This window comes from Gymnoscopelus microlampas (assembly GCF_963454915.1).
Source record: "Gymnoscopelus microlampas genome assembly, chromosome: 24".
NCBI classification, from domain to species: domain Eukaryota; kingdom Metazoa; phylum Chordata; class Actinopteri; order Myctophiformes; family Myctophidae; genus Gymnoscopelus; species Gymnoscopelus microlampas.
This window is the reverse complement of record NC_139961.1, coordinates 30573810-30591368: the sequence shown is the minus strand read 5'-3', so window position 1 is coordinate 30591368 and position 17559 is coordinate 30573810. Positions and strand designations below refer to the sequence as shown.

General features: G+C 39.3%; 1 protein-coding gene across 1 annotated transcript; it reads left to right on the top strand.

Moving 5' to 3' along the window:
• Positions 1 to 1455: 1455 nt before the first annotated feature.
• On the top strand, positions 1456 to 7159 carry LOC311040452 (protein jagunal homolog 1-B). The gene is made up of 4 exons (XM_084050753.1): positions 1456 to 1553; positions 3362 to 3474; positions 3923 to 3995; positions 5398 to 7159. The coding sequence occupies exons 2-4, from the start codon at positions 3386 to 3388 to the stop codon at positions 5785 to 5787; spliced, it is 552 nt and encodes a 183-aa protein (XP_083906879.1). The 5' UTR covers positions 1456 to 1553; positions 3362 to 3385; the 3' UTR covers positions 5788 to 7159.
• The last annotated feature ends 10400 nt before the right edge of the window (positions 7160 to 17559 follow it).

Sequence of the window (17559 nt, the reverse complement as noted above, 5' to 3'; positions counted from 1 at the left end):
GTGTGTGTGTGTGTGTGTGTGTGTGTGTGTGTGTGTGTGTGTGTGTGTGTGTGTGTGTGTGTGTGTGTGTGTGTGTGTGTGTGTGTGTGTGTGTGTGTGTGTGTGTGTGTGTGTGTGTGTGTGTGTGTGTGTGTGTGGGGTGTGGGGGGGGGGGGGTTAATATAGCATCACAATCATTTCAACCACTTTAACCTTTTATAGTTTGGCTATTCAAAAATAGCAGATCTACAAGCTCATCACTTTGTGCCGCGCCATGAGCTTGTAGATCTGCTATTTTTCAAAAATCTTCAACATAAGTGAAAGTTTTTGAATACTTAATTTTTTAAGCGAACATTTTTAACACAAATCTTTGCTTCTGGGGGTCCCTGGCACAACGTCTTTTCAGATGGGGGTCTGTGACCAAATATATATTAATTTGGGTGTCCTTGACATGAAAAGGTTGTTCTACAGATCCGTTATGATATTGTTAACTGTAATAATTTACTCCCATGATGATCCGGGTACAGTTTTCATTGGCCATCCATTTATCCAATCACAGATTGTGACGTCATACTTCCTGTGTTCTTGCGCACGTCACACTCACATCAGTGTTGCCAGGTCTGCTTATTATTATAAGCCACATTGGGCTTATTTTTCTGTAAAGTTGCTTGTAAGTATATGTTTTGATTGATTGAATACTTTATTAGCAGTTTGCAAAAAAAAGAATCACAGGGAAGTACAGTTCAATACTGCTAAGAGGATTGAACCCAAGAAAGCGCTATGGCTTTTTTCCATTGGGGGTCCACCGTCCATGTGTATTAAATTCATCGAAACATAACAGACAGAATACTATGCAAAAACATCACATAAACCAGTAGTAATCAAAAAGAAAAATATGTACAGTAAACAGTAATTGGTAGGTAGTTGCGTTTTGGGGGGCTTTTTTCGATGGTGTAGTTGCTTATTTTGGCTGTTTCCTTAGTTAGTTATTAGTTAGTTAGTTAGTTAGTTATTTTATTTATTTCGGTCATGATTTTTTTTTAAACAAAACAGTTGAACATACATACAGTACAACTTACTAGTCAACAAAATGACTATTTGGCCTAAAGTATGGGCTGAAGCCGAAGCTTAATTCCCTTATTACCATTTAAGATAAATTATCACAGTAGCATAAAGAAAACGTAAGAGCGTTGTTTAAACCATCTGAAAATATTTTGTGCCAGGGACCCCCATGCATGCAAGATTTGTGTTTCAAAAATATTATACATTTTTCACTGTTTTTCCCAAGATTTATTTAGAAAATAGCAGATCTACAAGCTCACAACGCGTCGTCGCAAAGGTTTAAAGTGCTCATGTGGCCTTCTTGTCGCTTCTTTTGGCCTTGTTTTCATAAAAATGGGTGCTTGTTTCTCTCCCAAAACCTGGCAACACAGATTGATATGTAATACTTCCGGTGTTCTTCCTGACGTCACGGTCACATCCTTGCGGCTGGCTGCAGGGAGTAGGAGGTGGTGCCTGGTTGTTGTTGGACTTTTATCTCTTAAAGGACATTAATAAACTACATCGGATCTAAAGTAAGTGACCACAATGAACCGTTGTAACCCGTGATGTTGTTTTGTGGTGTTTAATCAAAAGGTACTGCTGGCTAAAACGCTTATTCTGTTGCCTCAGACACGAGCTTTTTAAACTTGTTAGCGTTTTAGCTGCTCAGAAATGGCAGCTGGTGCCGATGCTGTTGCTGCAATTACATCATGTGGTGCATGAATGAATGATCTGATGTGGGTCTTCATCTTTACAGTATCTAAAGCAGCAGTGGTGGAAGAGGTACTCGGATACATGACTTAAGTAAAAGTAGCAATAAATACCACAATGTAGAAATACTCTCTTACAAGTAAAAGGCCTGTGTTCAAAATGTCACTTGAGTAAAAGTACAAAAGTATTGGCATCTGATCAAAATGAACTTAAATCTGTATCTGCAACTAGTAACTAAAGTTTTAAAATAATTGTAGTGGAGTAAAAGTACAATATTTGCCTCTTAGATGTAGTGAAGTAGAAGTAAAAGTATTGCAAATTGGAAATACTCCATTAAAGTAAAAAATACCTCGAAATTGTACTTGATTAAGTACAGTACTTAATGACTTAGTTACTTTACACCATTGCTAAGCAGCATCAACTTATACCTGGCTAACCGAGCTGGGTCAAATCGATCTACAGTTCAAATAGTAGCACCATTGCTAGCCCCTACGGAACCTCTCCCTCCGCTGTAGCTATACAGCGGAGGGAGAGGTTCCGTCGGAGCTACACCATTGCTTGCTTTATCTACACTTCCACTTATAGTAGGGGAAATAAAAATGGCAACACTCCATTCTCCACCACCACCTAAAGTCTGATACAACAAGTTAAATTACTTTATTATCGTGTAACCTGGTCATATGGATGACACAGGACACAAAGCTATATATGGGGTTCTTTATTATCTGATTTCTCTCAGAAGGTGAAATAAATTTTAATGTAGAATTAAGAGTTTCCAATCTGGTTCAGTGTTGACAAAATAAAAGAAGAAAAACAAACAAAAAATACACAATGGTTTGTCTTAAACAATTCTCACAGGTCACAGTTCTTGACCACAGGCCTTGGTCACAGTTCTCAGTTCTGTTGGCTACAATCATCTGGATTAAGATAAGAAAAGATCAAACTTTATTCATTCCTGAGGAGAAATGGCAGTGTAATAGCAACAACTAGCCAAGCAGCATAAATGCTGATAGTATCTAAAAGTTGCTTGTGGCTAAGCAGCAGCAACCAGAGTCCACAGCCAAACAATAAAATAAAATAGTTCTGCCACAAAACATCTGCATTGGGTCTCTGAATGAATGGTTTAACATTTACAGTCTTTCAATAAATAATAATGTATTTAACTGTGATCAACTCAAACCAGTCTTTTATGCTTTTGAATCGTGCCTTCCTCCTGTTAATGTGGACATAATGGTTCTGTGGTTTTACTGCTTCACCTGGGTGCAAGACCAAGTTGTTTTTCTTCTTTTTTTGTACAGTGGGTGATGGGATGGGAAGTCTGAAATATCAATGATTTCAGACTTCAAAATGACCTGCTGTCCTTTCAGAAAGTTTATGAATAACCTCTAGTGGTGACCTCAACCTGCTCAGGGCTACAAAATACGGCACACCACACCCAGACCCCATTTGTTTTCATCTAAACATGTGAAGAAGGACTTCCTCACACTCCTTCACACTCCTGTAAGACCAATCCTACCGGCAACTAGCCATCAGAATAGTGTTGGACTAATTCACTGAACTTAAATAGGAAGAGTGCACAGAGAGAGTGTGCCTGTCCCTTCATTTCATACTTGATGTGTTTTCCTTCCAGGGTAGAACAGAAGGAGCATCAGTCATGGCTTCGCGAGATGGCCCCAGAGCAGAGGGCACAGATGGCAGTGATTTCCAGCACCGCGAGAGGGTTGCCTCACACTACCAGATGAGGTTTGGTCTTAGTTTTTGCACTAAATACAGCACTAATACCTAGACTCTACAAATTGAGAAATGTTTCAAAAATAATTTCATAAATAAATGCAAAGAAAAAAAATCAAAGAAATGCAATACTTTCTAAAACAAATGTTTAAGAAGAAGTAGCCGATCTACAAGCTCACAACGCGTCGCGAGCTAGTAGATCTGCTATTTGCACTAGTTTGGGTCACGGGGAGACAGTTTCTCTTTTGGGTCTCGAGCTAAAACGTTTGGGAACCACTGACCTAGAGAGCACCAGATTTGACCTCCATAACAAGAATGAACAGAAATGACAAAGTGTTTGATAAAATGCATAGCAATGTTATATTTTGTAATGTAATAATCAGTTGTGGAAACTGTTCTTTGAGACACTGCCCACCATTTACCAACTCTGTTTTTTTGTTTTGTTTTTTGTTTTCTACAGTGTTGCCTTGAAGTCTGAGATCCGTAAACTTAACATTGTCCATGTCCTGATCTGGGTGCTGATGGCAGCTCAGGTAACAGCCAAACATTTGATCTTCTGCAGCCCTTTGTTTTAAAACCGTAAAGTCTGTATGTAGAAAACACATTTATTTATTTTTTGCCATTTTTGGAAGTGGGTCCTATTATGTAACATACAGTTGGGCGATACGTCGATATTTGGCATTTATCATTGTCATCGTGTTGTAGGATTCTTTTCATATCGCAAATTGAAATGCAGCCTAGAGCCGTAATTGGCCAGTAATTAGCAATCATTTCTGGCCTGTCAGATTATTTTGAAAATTTAAAAAAATCATTCATTTCTTTTTATTTTACAATATCGGTCGGTCCGACGCTCACTGTCAAACATATAGCTATAATGTGCAAATAGAGAAGCTATCCTCACCTGAAGAATGCTTGTTATACTTATCCATGTTGAGAGTGAATACCAGGCACAGACAATCAAGCACAGGAGTGAAATATGGTGCTGAACGCTGTGTAAAAAGTCAGTGGACCACGTCTGGTGCTGTCCTGCTGCTGTGTGCATAACCTGCTGTCAGTGCTTTAATCTTTCACTTTCGTCCGTCTGTATTGTGTGGAAAGACCACTTCGAAGGGGGCGGCCATAGCTGAATGGTTAGTGAGCCCGCCTAGGGAGCCAGAGGCCCTGGTTGCCCAGGTTCGATTCCAGGCCAGGTCAGCATATGTGTCGATGAAATGAAATTTGTCCCTGAGCAAGACTCTTAACCCCTAATTGCTCACAGGTTCTCATTGGAAACAAGACCGCAAGGACTTTCATGAACGACCTGTTAAAAGGAATTATCCTTATCCTTACCATGCTTTGTCTCGTGGTGCTGTCTAAAACAATTCCTTGTGCTTGGCTCGTTTATTTTGATCTATTCTCTACTTCTCTCACAAATGTATGTCTTATAAGGTAGTCTGTTATGGAGTCCCAGTAACATTTTTAACTATTCATTTGTTAAATTAGCCTTTATATTGGCCCGTCACCTAATGGCAAGGAAAAAATTGGACAGAGGCCAAACTTACTTAACGATCCCGGCCTAGAGTTTTGTTGACAGTAGTTTGGCTTCCCATTGCCATGCAGTCCAATGTGATGGAACATCAACTAGGCAAATGATCATGTGATTTTACATACGTTAACCTATATTGTGATTATTGATTTTGGAAGAAGGTCTCCTTTTATAGATAGATATCTTACATTTTACTTTATTATACATTTTTTCAATTAAGTGTAAATGAGTGGTAAACACGGCTGTCGCAATCCAGATAACATCTTAAAAATGTAAATACATTGTGGGTTCACCGTCTACTCATTCTGTGTGACATTACAAGAAAGACAACAGCTACTGGTTGAAATGAATAAGGAGGACGTTTGGAATACCAGTTCTCATTTTCACATTGGTTTTGTTTTGCTCTGCAGGTGACCGTCAGCCAGCTGAGCCTGGTGTCCCACAAGGTGGTGGCCACTCCGTACCAGTGGGAGTACCCGTACCTCCTGAGCATCATTCCAACCGTGTTCAGCTTCATGGCCCTGCCACGTAACAACATCAGCTACCTGGTCATCTCCATGATCAGTGCTGGCCTCTTCTGCGTGTCTCCGCTCCTCTACGGATCCATGGAGATGTTCCCTGTGGCGCAGCAGCTCTACCGCCACGGCAAGGCCTACCGCTTCATCTTTGGCTTCTCTGCCGTGTCCGTCATGTACCTGGTGATCGTTATTGCAGTGCAGGTGCACGGCTGGCAGCTCTACTACAGCAAGAGGCTGCTGGACCAGTGGTTTACCTCCACACAAGACAAGAAAAAGAAGTGAGACTGTGGACACTGGCGGTGGAAGCCAGGTCATGAACATTTGTGACTTGGTGACAAAGGGGGAATGGTTGATAGGAGCCAGTCCATGCCTGGCTCAATTTCTCCTTAAAAAAAACGTCTTTGTGATCAGAAGATATTTCTTTTATATTTGTAAGCATGCCAACAGTGATAATCTCGATGTTATGGTTGTTTTTGCCGGAAGTCAGTCAGTCGTCGAACTCTCAGTCTGTATATTAACCCATTAAGACCTGGAACTGTGTCATTTTTAGATTTGAGCTAATAAGCATTATTTTACACTTTGGGCTATTCAAGAATAGCAGATATACAAGCTCATAGCGCGGCACCGAGTGCCGCACTACGAGCTTGTAGATCTGCTATTTTTGAAAAATCGTGAAAATGTGTTCAAATCTTTGAATAGATATATTTTAAAGCGAACATTTTTAACTCAAATCTTTGCTTCTGGGGGGTCCCTGGAACAACATATTTTGATGGGGTCGGCGGCCAAATATATATAATTTTGGGGGTCCTTGACATGAAAAACATTTAGCACCACTGATACAGAAACATACGTTTTTCAGAAAACTGTTGAGATTTAGGAGACATGTAGAATCGGCTTCAGGTCTCAATGGGTTAAATGCTGTCCTGTAATTCACAGTGAGCTACATGTTCAACACCTAGCATGTAGCAAAGCTAACATATTGACAGCCAGGTTCAACTGTAATAATAAATGTGAAATGGTCTGTATTTCTTGTGCTTTACAATATGATTACATTCACCTGTTCACGCACCGAGGGTGGAGTCAACCATGCAAAGCACCAACCTACGCACCGGGAGCAGGTAGGGTTTCAGTGTCTTGATCAAGGACACTTTAACATGGAGCCAGGAGGTTACATGGATTGAACCAGGTATTACATTATCGGCTGCTACACACTCTACCACCTAAGCCACAATACAGTCTCCCAGTACAAAAATGGTTGTGTAGTTTTAATTGTAATTTGTAGTGTGCGCTGGGCCCTAAAGGAATTTCATGATCCGCCTTATTTCTATGTTTTATTTTGAATCTCATACAACACAGTTGTAAACAATGCATAGGAAGGTGAGGACCAGGAGGTTTATTCCATAGAGTAGTATTCTGGTGAATATTATTTTGACTGTAGCTAGCCATCTGTCTGATTCTGCTTCTTGAAATATACCTCTCATCTCACCTTTGGCTTTTTTTGGGGGTTCAAATCCAGACTTGTGTTCAGTAAAAACATAAACGATCAAAGAAAAGCTTAATTGACTTAACTAAAAGCCATTGTTGAATTGTCATGTGTGTGCTTTTTTTAAATGTAAAATCACATAGCCTATTTAATAAAGTTCTGATAATTTTCTGTCTTTTTTAATTTGTGTTTACTGCCTTGGATGTGAGCATTTCAAACAACCATGAATTAAAAACGGTAGAATTATATATCTTGTAATTTGACCGTTAAGTAAAAGTCAAAGCTAGGGTAAGTGATTTTCTTTGGTTAAAATAAGTGTTAAAGGGGGAGTTCACCCAAAAACTGCCTTAGACTCACTGCTGATGATGTGGCCATAGCTGAATGGTTAGAGAGCCTGTCTGTTAAGCCATGAATCCCAGGTTCAGTCCCAGGTCTCAGCAATGTGTCAAAGTGTCCCTGAACAAGACACTTAAAAGAATAGTTCACCCAAAAAATACTTATTTTCTATCAATTACACACTCCATGAAGCCTTGAATTCATGGAGATTTTTTTGTTTTTGACACATTCCTGAGCACAGACTCAGACATATTGGTTGGATGCATGGCGCATGTAGGCTATCGCATTGTAGATTAGTAGGCGATAATTCCAATATTCACTATACACTCCTCATGTTTAAGCCTAACTGAATTATATATTTATGGACTTGTATATAGATTGTACATATTTTTGGAAGACTTGTGCATTTAATTTGTCGGCAATACTTTGCCACGCTTTCTCCCTGGATCCATTTATTGCGGCCATGTTTCCTTTCTTGCTTAATATACATTTTACTTCCTCGTATGATTCCAGGGAGACATCAAATTTCTCTTTTGGGTCTTGAGTCGAACCAATTACTCCCACGGAGACATTAAATTTCTCTTTTGGGCCTTGAGTCTTGGGACTCCAGGGCCAAAAGAGAAATTTGATGTCTCCGCAGGAGTAATTGGTTCGAGTCTTGGGACAGTGTGCTTGGTTAGCTCTGTTGGAAGAAGAGCTGTTGACTTCAGACCACAAGGTCATAAGATCGAATCCAAGCACAGGCTACTGAGCCCAGTATTAACAGAGTGTGAATCTACAATACTATTAAATGCGCCATGCATGCAATGTTGAGATTACATGGAATCCATCTATTTATATATCTGCTGTACCGTCCACATGGGGTCCGCGGGGTTCGCCGTTACCCGCAGCGGTAAGGGGTGTGTTTTTGGGACGAGCGTTCCGTAAGCAAACTGAGAATCAAGCTAACAACTAGCCTGATTTAACAGGCTGCACGCGCTGAAGCTGCGTAATGCTATCAGTCAAAGATGGTTAATTGATGTACATCAATTAACATATATATTATATAGGGAGAAAGTCAAATTATGAAATTAAATTAAATTTAATTCAAAGTCCATCAATTAACATATATATATATATATATATATATATATATATATATATATATATATATATATATATATATATAGATAGATAGATAGATAGATAGATAGATATAAAATTATATATATGATTATAATTATAATGATATATATCTCTATATATGGTTAATATTGACAGAAACAGGAGCACATCTAGCATAAGACTGAATAATACATGTTTGTAGTGGGTCTAGTGGCTCCAATGGAGAGTGTATCTTCCTATATTAACAATCTTTGCTGGAGTTGCGTATCTTGCAATTGAACCATCTTTGACTGATAGCCCCAGCAGCTCCAGTCAAGGGTGCGTTTGAAAATTACGCACCGGAGCACACAATTCAATTCAAAGGGCTTTATTGGCATGAGAAAACATACGTTTACATTGCCAAAGCAGAAAGCACAATACAACAATACAGCAATACAATCAAATCAAAAAATATGTACATTTGAAAGCACACTCGCCTATTAGTTTGTATTGGCCAGTGCGCTCAGTGCTGTATTTTCGAACGCACCCTCCGTTAATCATGCTAGCTGTTAGCCTGATTCTGAATTTGCTTAATCTACCGTTACGGAACGCTCGTCCCAAAAACACGTGTACCCTTTACCGCCGCGGACGGTCTGCACTCTGCAGTACCGTGGACGGTGTAGATCTGTTGTGTGTGTGTGTGTGTGTGTGTGTGTGTGTGTGTGTGTGTGTGTGTGTGTGTGTGTGTGTGTGTGTGTGTGTGTGTGTGTGTGTGTGCGCGCGCGCGCGTGCGTGCGTGTGCGTATGTGTGTGCGTGTGCGTGTGTGTCACATTCTACTAGAGTCCAAATACCGCTCCTTAGCGACGGCCTCAGTGGCGCACCTCGTTTATCAATAGCCTTCCAGTCCTTTACTTCTGGGAGTTTGGGTTCGTCTCCCGCTTGAGACATTACTTTTTCAAACAACCACAGACTACTTTTTTCCCCGATAAAGTATATAGTTAAGAACACTTCATTCATTATTTATCTTATCTGTTGATATTGTATAATCATACCCTGACTGTCCTCAAAGCAGTCAATGTAAATTGAAATACTCCAGCACTGACCTATAAGAGAATTGGGATTTGAACATAGAATCTCTGCACTGACACTGAGAGTTTGACGCTTAGACCACCACACCACCCGGCCACATGTTATAATTGTGTCTCAGATTAGTAAACTACTGTACCGTTCATTTGTATGTTAGCCCTCAATTAGTACAGTTAAGTTGAAATACTCCAGCACTTTTGAATTATCTTTCAGAAATTATCTTTCAGAAAGAACCACATCACAGAACAATCAAATACTGCCATTGTGATTTGCATATCAAAAACTCAAGGAACTAGCCATGAATGGCTGTGGCTGCATATCAGTGATATTAATAATAATAATAATAATACCAGCTAAACATCCCTGCCTTGTTGACATAATTATTTTAGGACATTTAAAGGGAAAAAAGTACAAACTTTGGCAGGCTACTAGTCCTACATATATGCTTACGCCTAGAACCCCCATTCAAACTTTAAAATGTTCAGAGATTTATAATGGAGGCCGATATTATAGATTTCAGGGTAAAAAGTACAAACTTTGGCAGGCTACTAGTCCTACATTACGCCTAGAAACCCCATTCAAACTTTAAAATGTTCATCTTACTGTGAACAATGTTTGCCTGAAAACGAATCTTTGAAATGTGTCATAGGTTTAGAAATGTAGCCTACTCCTTTAAAAGTTTTGGCACCTCAAACAACGCTTTCACCTAGAAACTCCATTCACACTTTTTATAATTCATCTTACTGTGGACACAAATGCTTGAACTTTTTACTTTGAAATGTTTTGTTGTTTTTGAGATATTTAACTTTAAGCGCCCAATGCATTGTCAATGGCAATGGATATAGAGCACCGAAGTCTGACGCCACTGCCAGTAGATGGCCAGTAGAGGGCGCTGTTCCAGGGTTCGTGGCTTTATTTTTTGTGTTAAAATCACAGTTATTTTACATAAAGAAATTCAAAACCATCTAATTCAATTATCTCTCCCTGCTGTAAAGTAGGCCACAGGGCTCTACTCTTGTACAAAAGCCAATGGATGGTTTCTTTTGATTGACCAACTATTGACTTGATTGTTTTGATTTTGTAAAATGTCAGGCATAGGGTTTGAGAACCCTTTTGAGAACCACTGGCCACCACAGAATACAATTTCTCACTAAATCTATTTACTAAACCAATAACCAGCATATATGTAGTGTGCTTGCTTGCTCATTTGGCATTTGAATCACACTCTGTTAAGTCTGGGCTCACTAGCTCAGTCAGTGTATGATTACACAATGTCAAAAGATAAGATAAATAATCAACTAAGTGTTCTTTATAATTTGTTGTATAACTGTTGCATTGGCATCGATTACATTTTTTCAGGGCTGGATTGCGTCACCTCACTGTAATGACCCTATTTTTGGCATGACAGATACAGAAGATAATAGTCTTCATGAGTTACTTAGGAAAAGCCATGTTGTAAACACTTAACAGTTCAATACGAAACCCATAATTCAACGTTGCCCAAAAAAAAAAGGGGGAAACAGCGCCCCCTGCGACGTCGTATGGACGTCCAAAACGGACGTCCAAACGACGTCTGAGAGTCAGGACCTCACTCAGTAAGTAGCTTGCTTTACTGATTGAGGTCCGACTCGGACGTCGTACGGACGTCCGTTTTGGACGTCCATACGACGTCGCAGGGGGCGCTGTTTCCCCCCTTTTTTTTACACGGCTTCCCAGATTGCCGTTTTTGTGCAACATTGAATTATGCTTTTCGTATGGACGTCATATGGTTGTGCACACAGTGGGGGTAGTGCGTTGCAAAATGTATAAAGAAATAGTTGAATATATTCCTTCACTTCAGTAAATCAAATATGATTGTTATTAACTAACTACCATAAAGAACATCATGTAAAGCAGGCTAAAATAATTATGTCAACAAGGCAGGGACTTCACACCACAAGATCCCGGGATCGATTCCCTGCACAGGAGCCTGAGCAATCTGGCTCCCACGGGTCTACTATCTTTTTTCGCCTTTATCATAAAGGTTGCTGGACAATAGAGGATGAAATGCATAATTTATTAAATAATATAAAGGTAATATCAACATTGTAAAAAATGAGAGACATGACGCTTTATTAGCAAGACAGTCTTTTATTATATTATTCCTCATTTTGCTGGTTTCCCCTGAAACCCCTTTACTGTTACAGAGTAGAAATCCCTTAGAATCTCTGTAGCTGATGATGTGGCCATAATTGAATGGTTAGAGAGCCTGCCAGCAAGCCTATGAAGCCATTAAATCCAGGTTTGATCCCAGGCTACAGCAAGGTGTAAAAGTGTCCCTGAATAAGACACTTAAAAGAATAGTTCACCCCAAAAATACTTATTTTCTATCAATTACACACTCCATGAAGCCTTGAATTCATGGAGATTTTTTTGTTTTTGACACATTCCTGAGCACAGACATATTGGTTGGATGCATGGCGCATATAATAGGCTATAATAGGATATACATTTTACTTCCTCGTATGATTCGTGGGAGACATCAAATTTCTCTTTTGGGTCTTGAGTCAAGACCCCGGCTCCCGGGGAGACATCAAATTTCTCTTTTGAATCTTGAGTCTTGGGACTCAAGACCCAAAAGAGACATTTGATGGCTCTCTGGGAGCCTGGGTCTTGACTCAAGACTCTTTTGGGTCTTGAGTCCCAAGACTCAAGACCCAAAAGAGAAATTTGATGTCTCCCCGGGAGCCAGGACCCAAGCCTCAAGACTCTTGAGCTAAAAAGTTTGTGAACCACTGCCATTAAGAACAGTGGTTTTCAACCTTTTTCATGCCAAGGACCCCTAAATTGATATACATTTGGCCGTGGACCCCCATCTGAAAATGTTTTGTGCCAGGGACCCCCAGAAGCAAAGATTTGAGTTAAAAATGTTCGCTTTAAAAATGTATATATATTTCAAAGATATGCACACATTTTCAAGATTTTTCAAAAATAGCAAATAGCGCGGCACTCTGTGCCTCTTACAAAGGTGGATTTGATTCAACTACTTCTGCAGTCTTTATTTCTCAAGTTCTGTATCTTACCACTATACCACCAACACCATGGTCTTTATTCAATTAGTGCTTTTGTGTTCTCTTCAGCCGGGCAAAAATGTAAATAAAATAAAAAATACCCATCTTTGCTTTTGATCTACAAGCTTGCTTTTGATCTACAAGCTCGGGTATTTTGGGCAAAGAGATTTGATGTAGACAGAAAAAAGCGGCCCAAGTACAGACTCAGGTCCAGTTTACTCTAGTCTAGATGGTTTAAGTGGTTAAACTGGACCTAAACAGGAATTCAACATTCCTGTACAGCATGGGTTTGGTATTTATGATCCGTTTTCACACACATCCCCCTACGTTGGTGACGAGAAACAATTAAAAAAGGAAGGCTCGTTTTGTAACTATGACAAGACTGGGGCACTGTGGACTGGCATGGAACCTGGCAAAGATGGGAAAACATCCAGATGGACTCGGTGACACATGCAATAAAGAGCAAACTGTGAGCCATGTCCTTGCTTTGTTTTTATGTGTACATTTTCTGTGCAGCACTTTGTAACTCCTGTTTCTAAAGGCGCTATATAAATACAGATGTTATTGTTATTATGGAGTTCAGCCGTAACACAGAAGAGATAAAGAGGATGTATGCAGCAGTGTCAAGTGAGCCTCCTGAATGACTCCTGACAACCAGCCAAGGACTGTGAAAGCAGTCCTTGAGCTCATAAATAGTCACAAACTGCGTTCTCTTCTATGATGCTTCCCTGTTATCTATGGTGCTTTCCTGCCACCTAAAACCAATAAATGACATGAAAGTAACATGTTCAGAAGCAGAGATATGCACTTCTTTCTGTGATGCTGATGCCAAAATTTCAACCCCATTAATTTACCTTGACCCAGTGTTTTGCCAACTATTTGGGGGCCCACCTCAGATGAAATTCTCAGATTCTCAGATGAAAGCTGCTCACAGCCCACCAGTGGGCCCTGGTCCACAGGTTGGGAATCACTGCCCCTAGGGTGGATGACATAAAACCTTCAGCCTGCATGATCATGCAAATTGATTGCCTTTAGAGTATTTGCTTCATTATGAAATATGTTGAAAATGGTACAATAAACATACATTACTGTGACAAAACCACCGGAGGCAACTTTAGAACGACTCTTTATTTTGAAAAAGAAAAGCTTTTTTTTTTCACTTTAAACTTTGCCTTTTGACACAATCATCTCCTGTTTGACATATTTTTTCTTTTAATTCATTTTTATAAATTAGAATGGTATATTATGCATGCAATACCGCATTAGCCGTTAAGGTTTCATCTCCCACAGAACAAAAAAGAAAAGGAAAAAAAAGAAAAGAAAATATTAACACAAAATTTCCCTTAAGAGTTCAGATGAAAGCTGCTTGGAAAAGGTGGACTGGTGAAGCCACAGCAGGAAGCGATGTACACGGTTGCGGTTGCATAGTACAGTACGTGACGTTCCTCATTTTAAAACAGCATGCCGTTTTTTGTATTGCACATTACTGAAACTTTGTATGCTGGACCTTGCTGCTGTTCTAAGTGTCCCACTCATTTTCAATGCGAGCACAAGTATACAGCAAATAGCATCTCTCAAAGACATTATGTACATGTATGTAATTTTGTTATAAAAATAATCACCAGCAAATATTAATCTATTACTTTTTTCCTATTGGGGTAAATGTTTGTTTTCGTTTCTTTCTTATGGTGTTGTTTCTTTTTTTCTTTTTTCTTTTTCTTACATTTTTTCTTCTAAAGAAAGAAAACTTCCTTGTGTTGTATGCTCAACTCAACTGTTGTCCCAATGCAGTTAAATAAAACAGGATCATGATGAAACTTCAGCTTTAGACACGTTGAATTGGGGGTTGGCCGCTTAATTCTAAACAGAAAGAGCATGACATTGTTTGTACTGACATATCTACACTTTTCAAGGAACAATATCGCTCATCTTCCTAGAGTGGCATTCAATGGAGAAAAGAGGTGGGAGTGAAATTAATTTAATTTAAATTACTTTTAACTTCCGCAAAGTTCCATAGTGATGAATAAGCTCAAAGTTAATTTCAAGGAGGAAAGCCATACCCCTGGGAGAATTTTTGATTTATTTGGTGGTGAGGGTGGTTGGTTGGTTGGTTGGGGGGCATTTCCTGTTCACTGGAAATGTGCTAAAACCAGACCTCGCGTCCACCTGCACCACATGGCTGGGGAAAGGTGACAGAGGATGATCAAAGAAGGAAAACAAATAAAAATCCCCTCTGATTGTCGTGAGTAGCCAAGCTGAAACTTGGCTGGTTTAAGCCTTTTATACTTTGTTGGCACAACAGAGCATAAATGAGGCATTAGCGTGTACAGTTAGTGAATGTATACAGGAGGGGGCTTCCCTGTTAAATCATTATTATTATTTCCACCATAGGTCACTATTACACAGCTGATGTCTGCTCATAAATGACTGTATATGTACTTCTAATACTGCTCTATTTTTTGGAAAACATTTTCAGTCTACAATGTAAAACAAAGTAGTACATTTACAAATAATTTGGCAAAGGAATCAACAGGATCTTCAACCATACAGTAAATCCTTAAAGATAATTTAACTCCAGGGTACAAATGGAACCTATTGTACCTGTTAGGGTGTGTATTTTACACTGAACCTCTGCACATTGTTTCATGCTTGTGACAAAAGAATGAATAATAATTCATTCATATAAATGATTACAAATCATTAATGAATCATTCAATGTATGCAAACTGGTCTTTCAAAATTAAGGTGTGTACAATTACAATACCATAAAATAAAAAAAGTAATTGACTTCCTTGTTCCAAATGGGTAACAGTAACACAGGGGCACAACTATTGCATACCATGTAATTATCATCATTCTTATCTTATTTCATTATTTTCATCATTCTTATCATTATAACCATTATAATTGGTTGGGGGGGTGGGGGGGGGGGGGGGGGCTGGAATGTGTTTGAATACATAGAAAACAAGATACCATTCCCCCCCCCATCTCTCCCCTTAATTAGATTTGTAATTATTTTTTAAATCAAATACATTTATTTGACTCCTGGCTACCCGCATGAATATCCTTACTTTCATTGATAGAAAAGGGTACTCAACACAGATTTATATCAGAAAAGGGTCATTTAAAAATGTTTTGTAGCATATCGTCTATGTCGGGTCACCTTTCAGGATTAAAACTCAAAAATAGCAAAAGTAGCAGATCTACAAGCTCAAAACACATTGCTTCGTGCCGCGTTTGGAGCTTGCAGATCTGCTACTTTGGATACTTTTTTTTTCACGGACCCCCATAACTCTGAGAGTGTACAAAGTCTCAGAGTTACAGACCTGTAAGGGTCCATTGGAAAAAGCTGTGAAAAAGTTTGAAAACTTTTGATCAAATTGAGTACTTTTACTTTTGTACTATAAGTAAGTATATTTTGATGCCAATACTTTTACTCAGGTAAAACAGGCCTTTTACTTGTATTTCTGTATTGTGGTATTGCTACTTTTACTTAAGTAAAAAATCTGAGTACTTCTTCCACCACTGCTGCTACCATATCTTTCCTATCAGACAGAGACCTCAAACAAAATCACTTCCCTCACTTGGATTTTCTCTCTCTAACTGTTGTGGGAGGTTGCCCAACTACAGCACCTCTGTAAAAGCACCATGATAGTTTTATTAAAAAACCTTAGTCCACGTTTCAACAGAAACTTTCATCCGAGGATGGCAGGGCCAAATTATCCCTTTTAAAGGAAACGGTTGGGTGTCAGATCATGGGGCCAATTAATCACCTCTACAACATCCATTCATAACTATACAAAGTGCCAGACGAACAAAAAAGCTGGGGCAGTATTCAGAATGTTGCTCTCCTTAACCTTTACTGTGGAGAACTAACTCTACAGACTAATTAGGACTTAATAATAAATGTATGTATAGATTCATTGTAATGTCTGCCAAGATAGAGAGTATGAATTAATCGATGATGGAAGAAAAACCCACCCTCATTTGAATCATGCACTTTGCCAACGCGTGGTTTAGGCATTTCGGAAACCTAATAAAACAAAAGTCTGAGGGTTGTCTTGTAAGCCACTTCAATGTCTTATACGCCTAGTGTTCAAGGCATTACTGTTCATCTGCGATTTTGGGCCATCTTTTTTTTTGGGAGGGGGTGCACGACATCTTCCTAAAAACTTTCACTTGATAACACTAGGGTTTCTATTTTACTATTGAAAGGATCATGCTCAACATGCCAGCTACACGGAGAATGGACATGATGCAAAGGGAACCTGGGTTGAGATATCCCCAATGTTAACACAAATAATTTATACTTCGTCATACGATGACACGTCATGTTTTTCCGTTTGAAACCGGTCATTTTTGTCGGGTGACACGGTTGCACGACTAAGTATAAATTAAGCTTTACAGTAGTTGAGAGCTTCTCAAAACCTCCAGATTAGGAAAGAAACAAAAACCCAACAGGAAGCCACATAGATGGTGATGTACCAATCACACGAGGCCGATCAGTGAACAGACCACCCTACTGTAGTCGACTTTTACATTTTTTTAAAACTCTACTGTTACCTCGATGTGACTTTCACCATAATGTTTGCAATTGCAAAACAATCGATTAGCAGGAGTTGCTCTTTTAAACCAATCCATCTACCATCCAGTTCCTATTGTTTTAGTGAAGCCGGCGAGTGAGAATATCCAGAAATGTTATGCTGTCTCTTATAGCGTGACAGCATCTATTCCACTCTCTGAGCGCACGTCCCCAGACGACATCAAATAACATCTCATATACTCATCTTCTATATATTTTTTTTGTTTTGCTTTTACTGTCATACCTCAGTCATCTATTGCCGATTTCTAAATGTCCAAGTGCTAACTGTTGAGAACAAAGCCAGCATCGACAGTCCCCACTGCGTCGAGATCTGATCCCAACACCATCAGACATGCTTAAGCTCACGTTGACGAGGGTCTTCAATCTCTACACGCCTCAAAATGAAAATCGGAAACGCTATGCTACTGAAAAA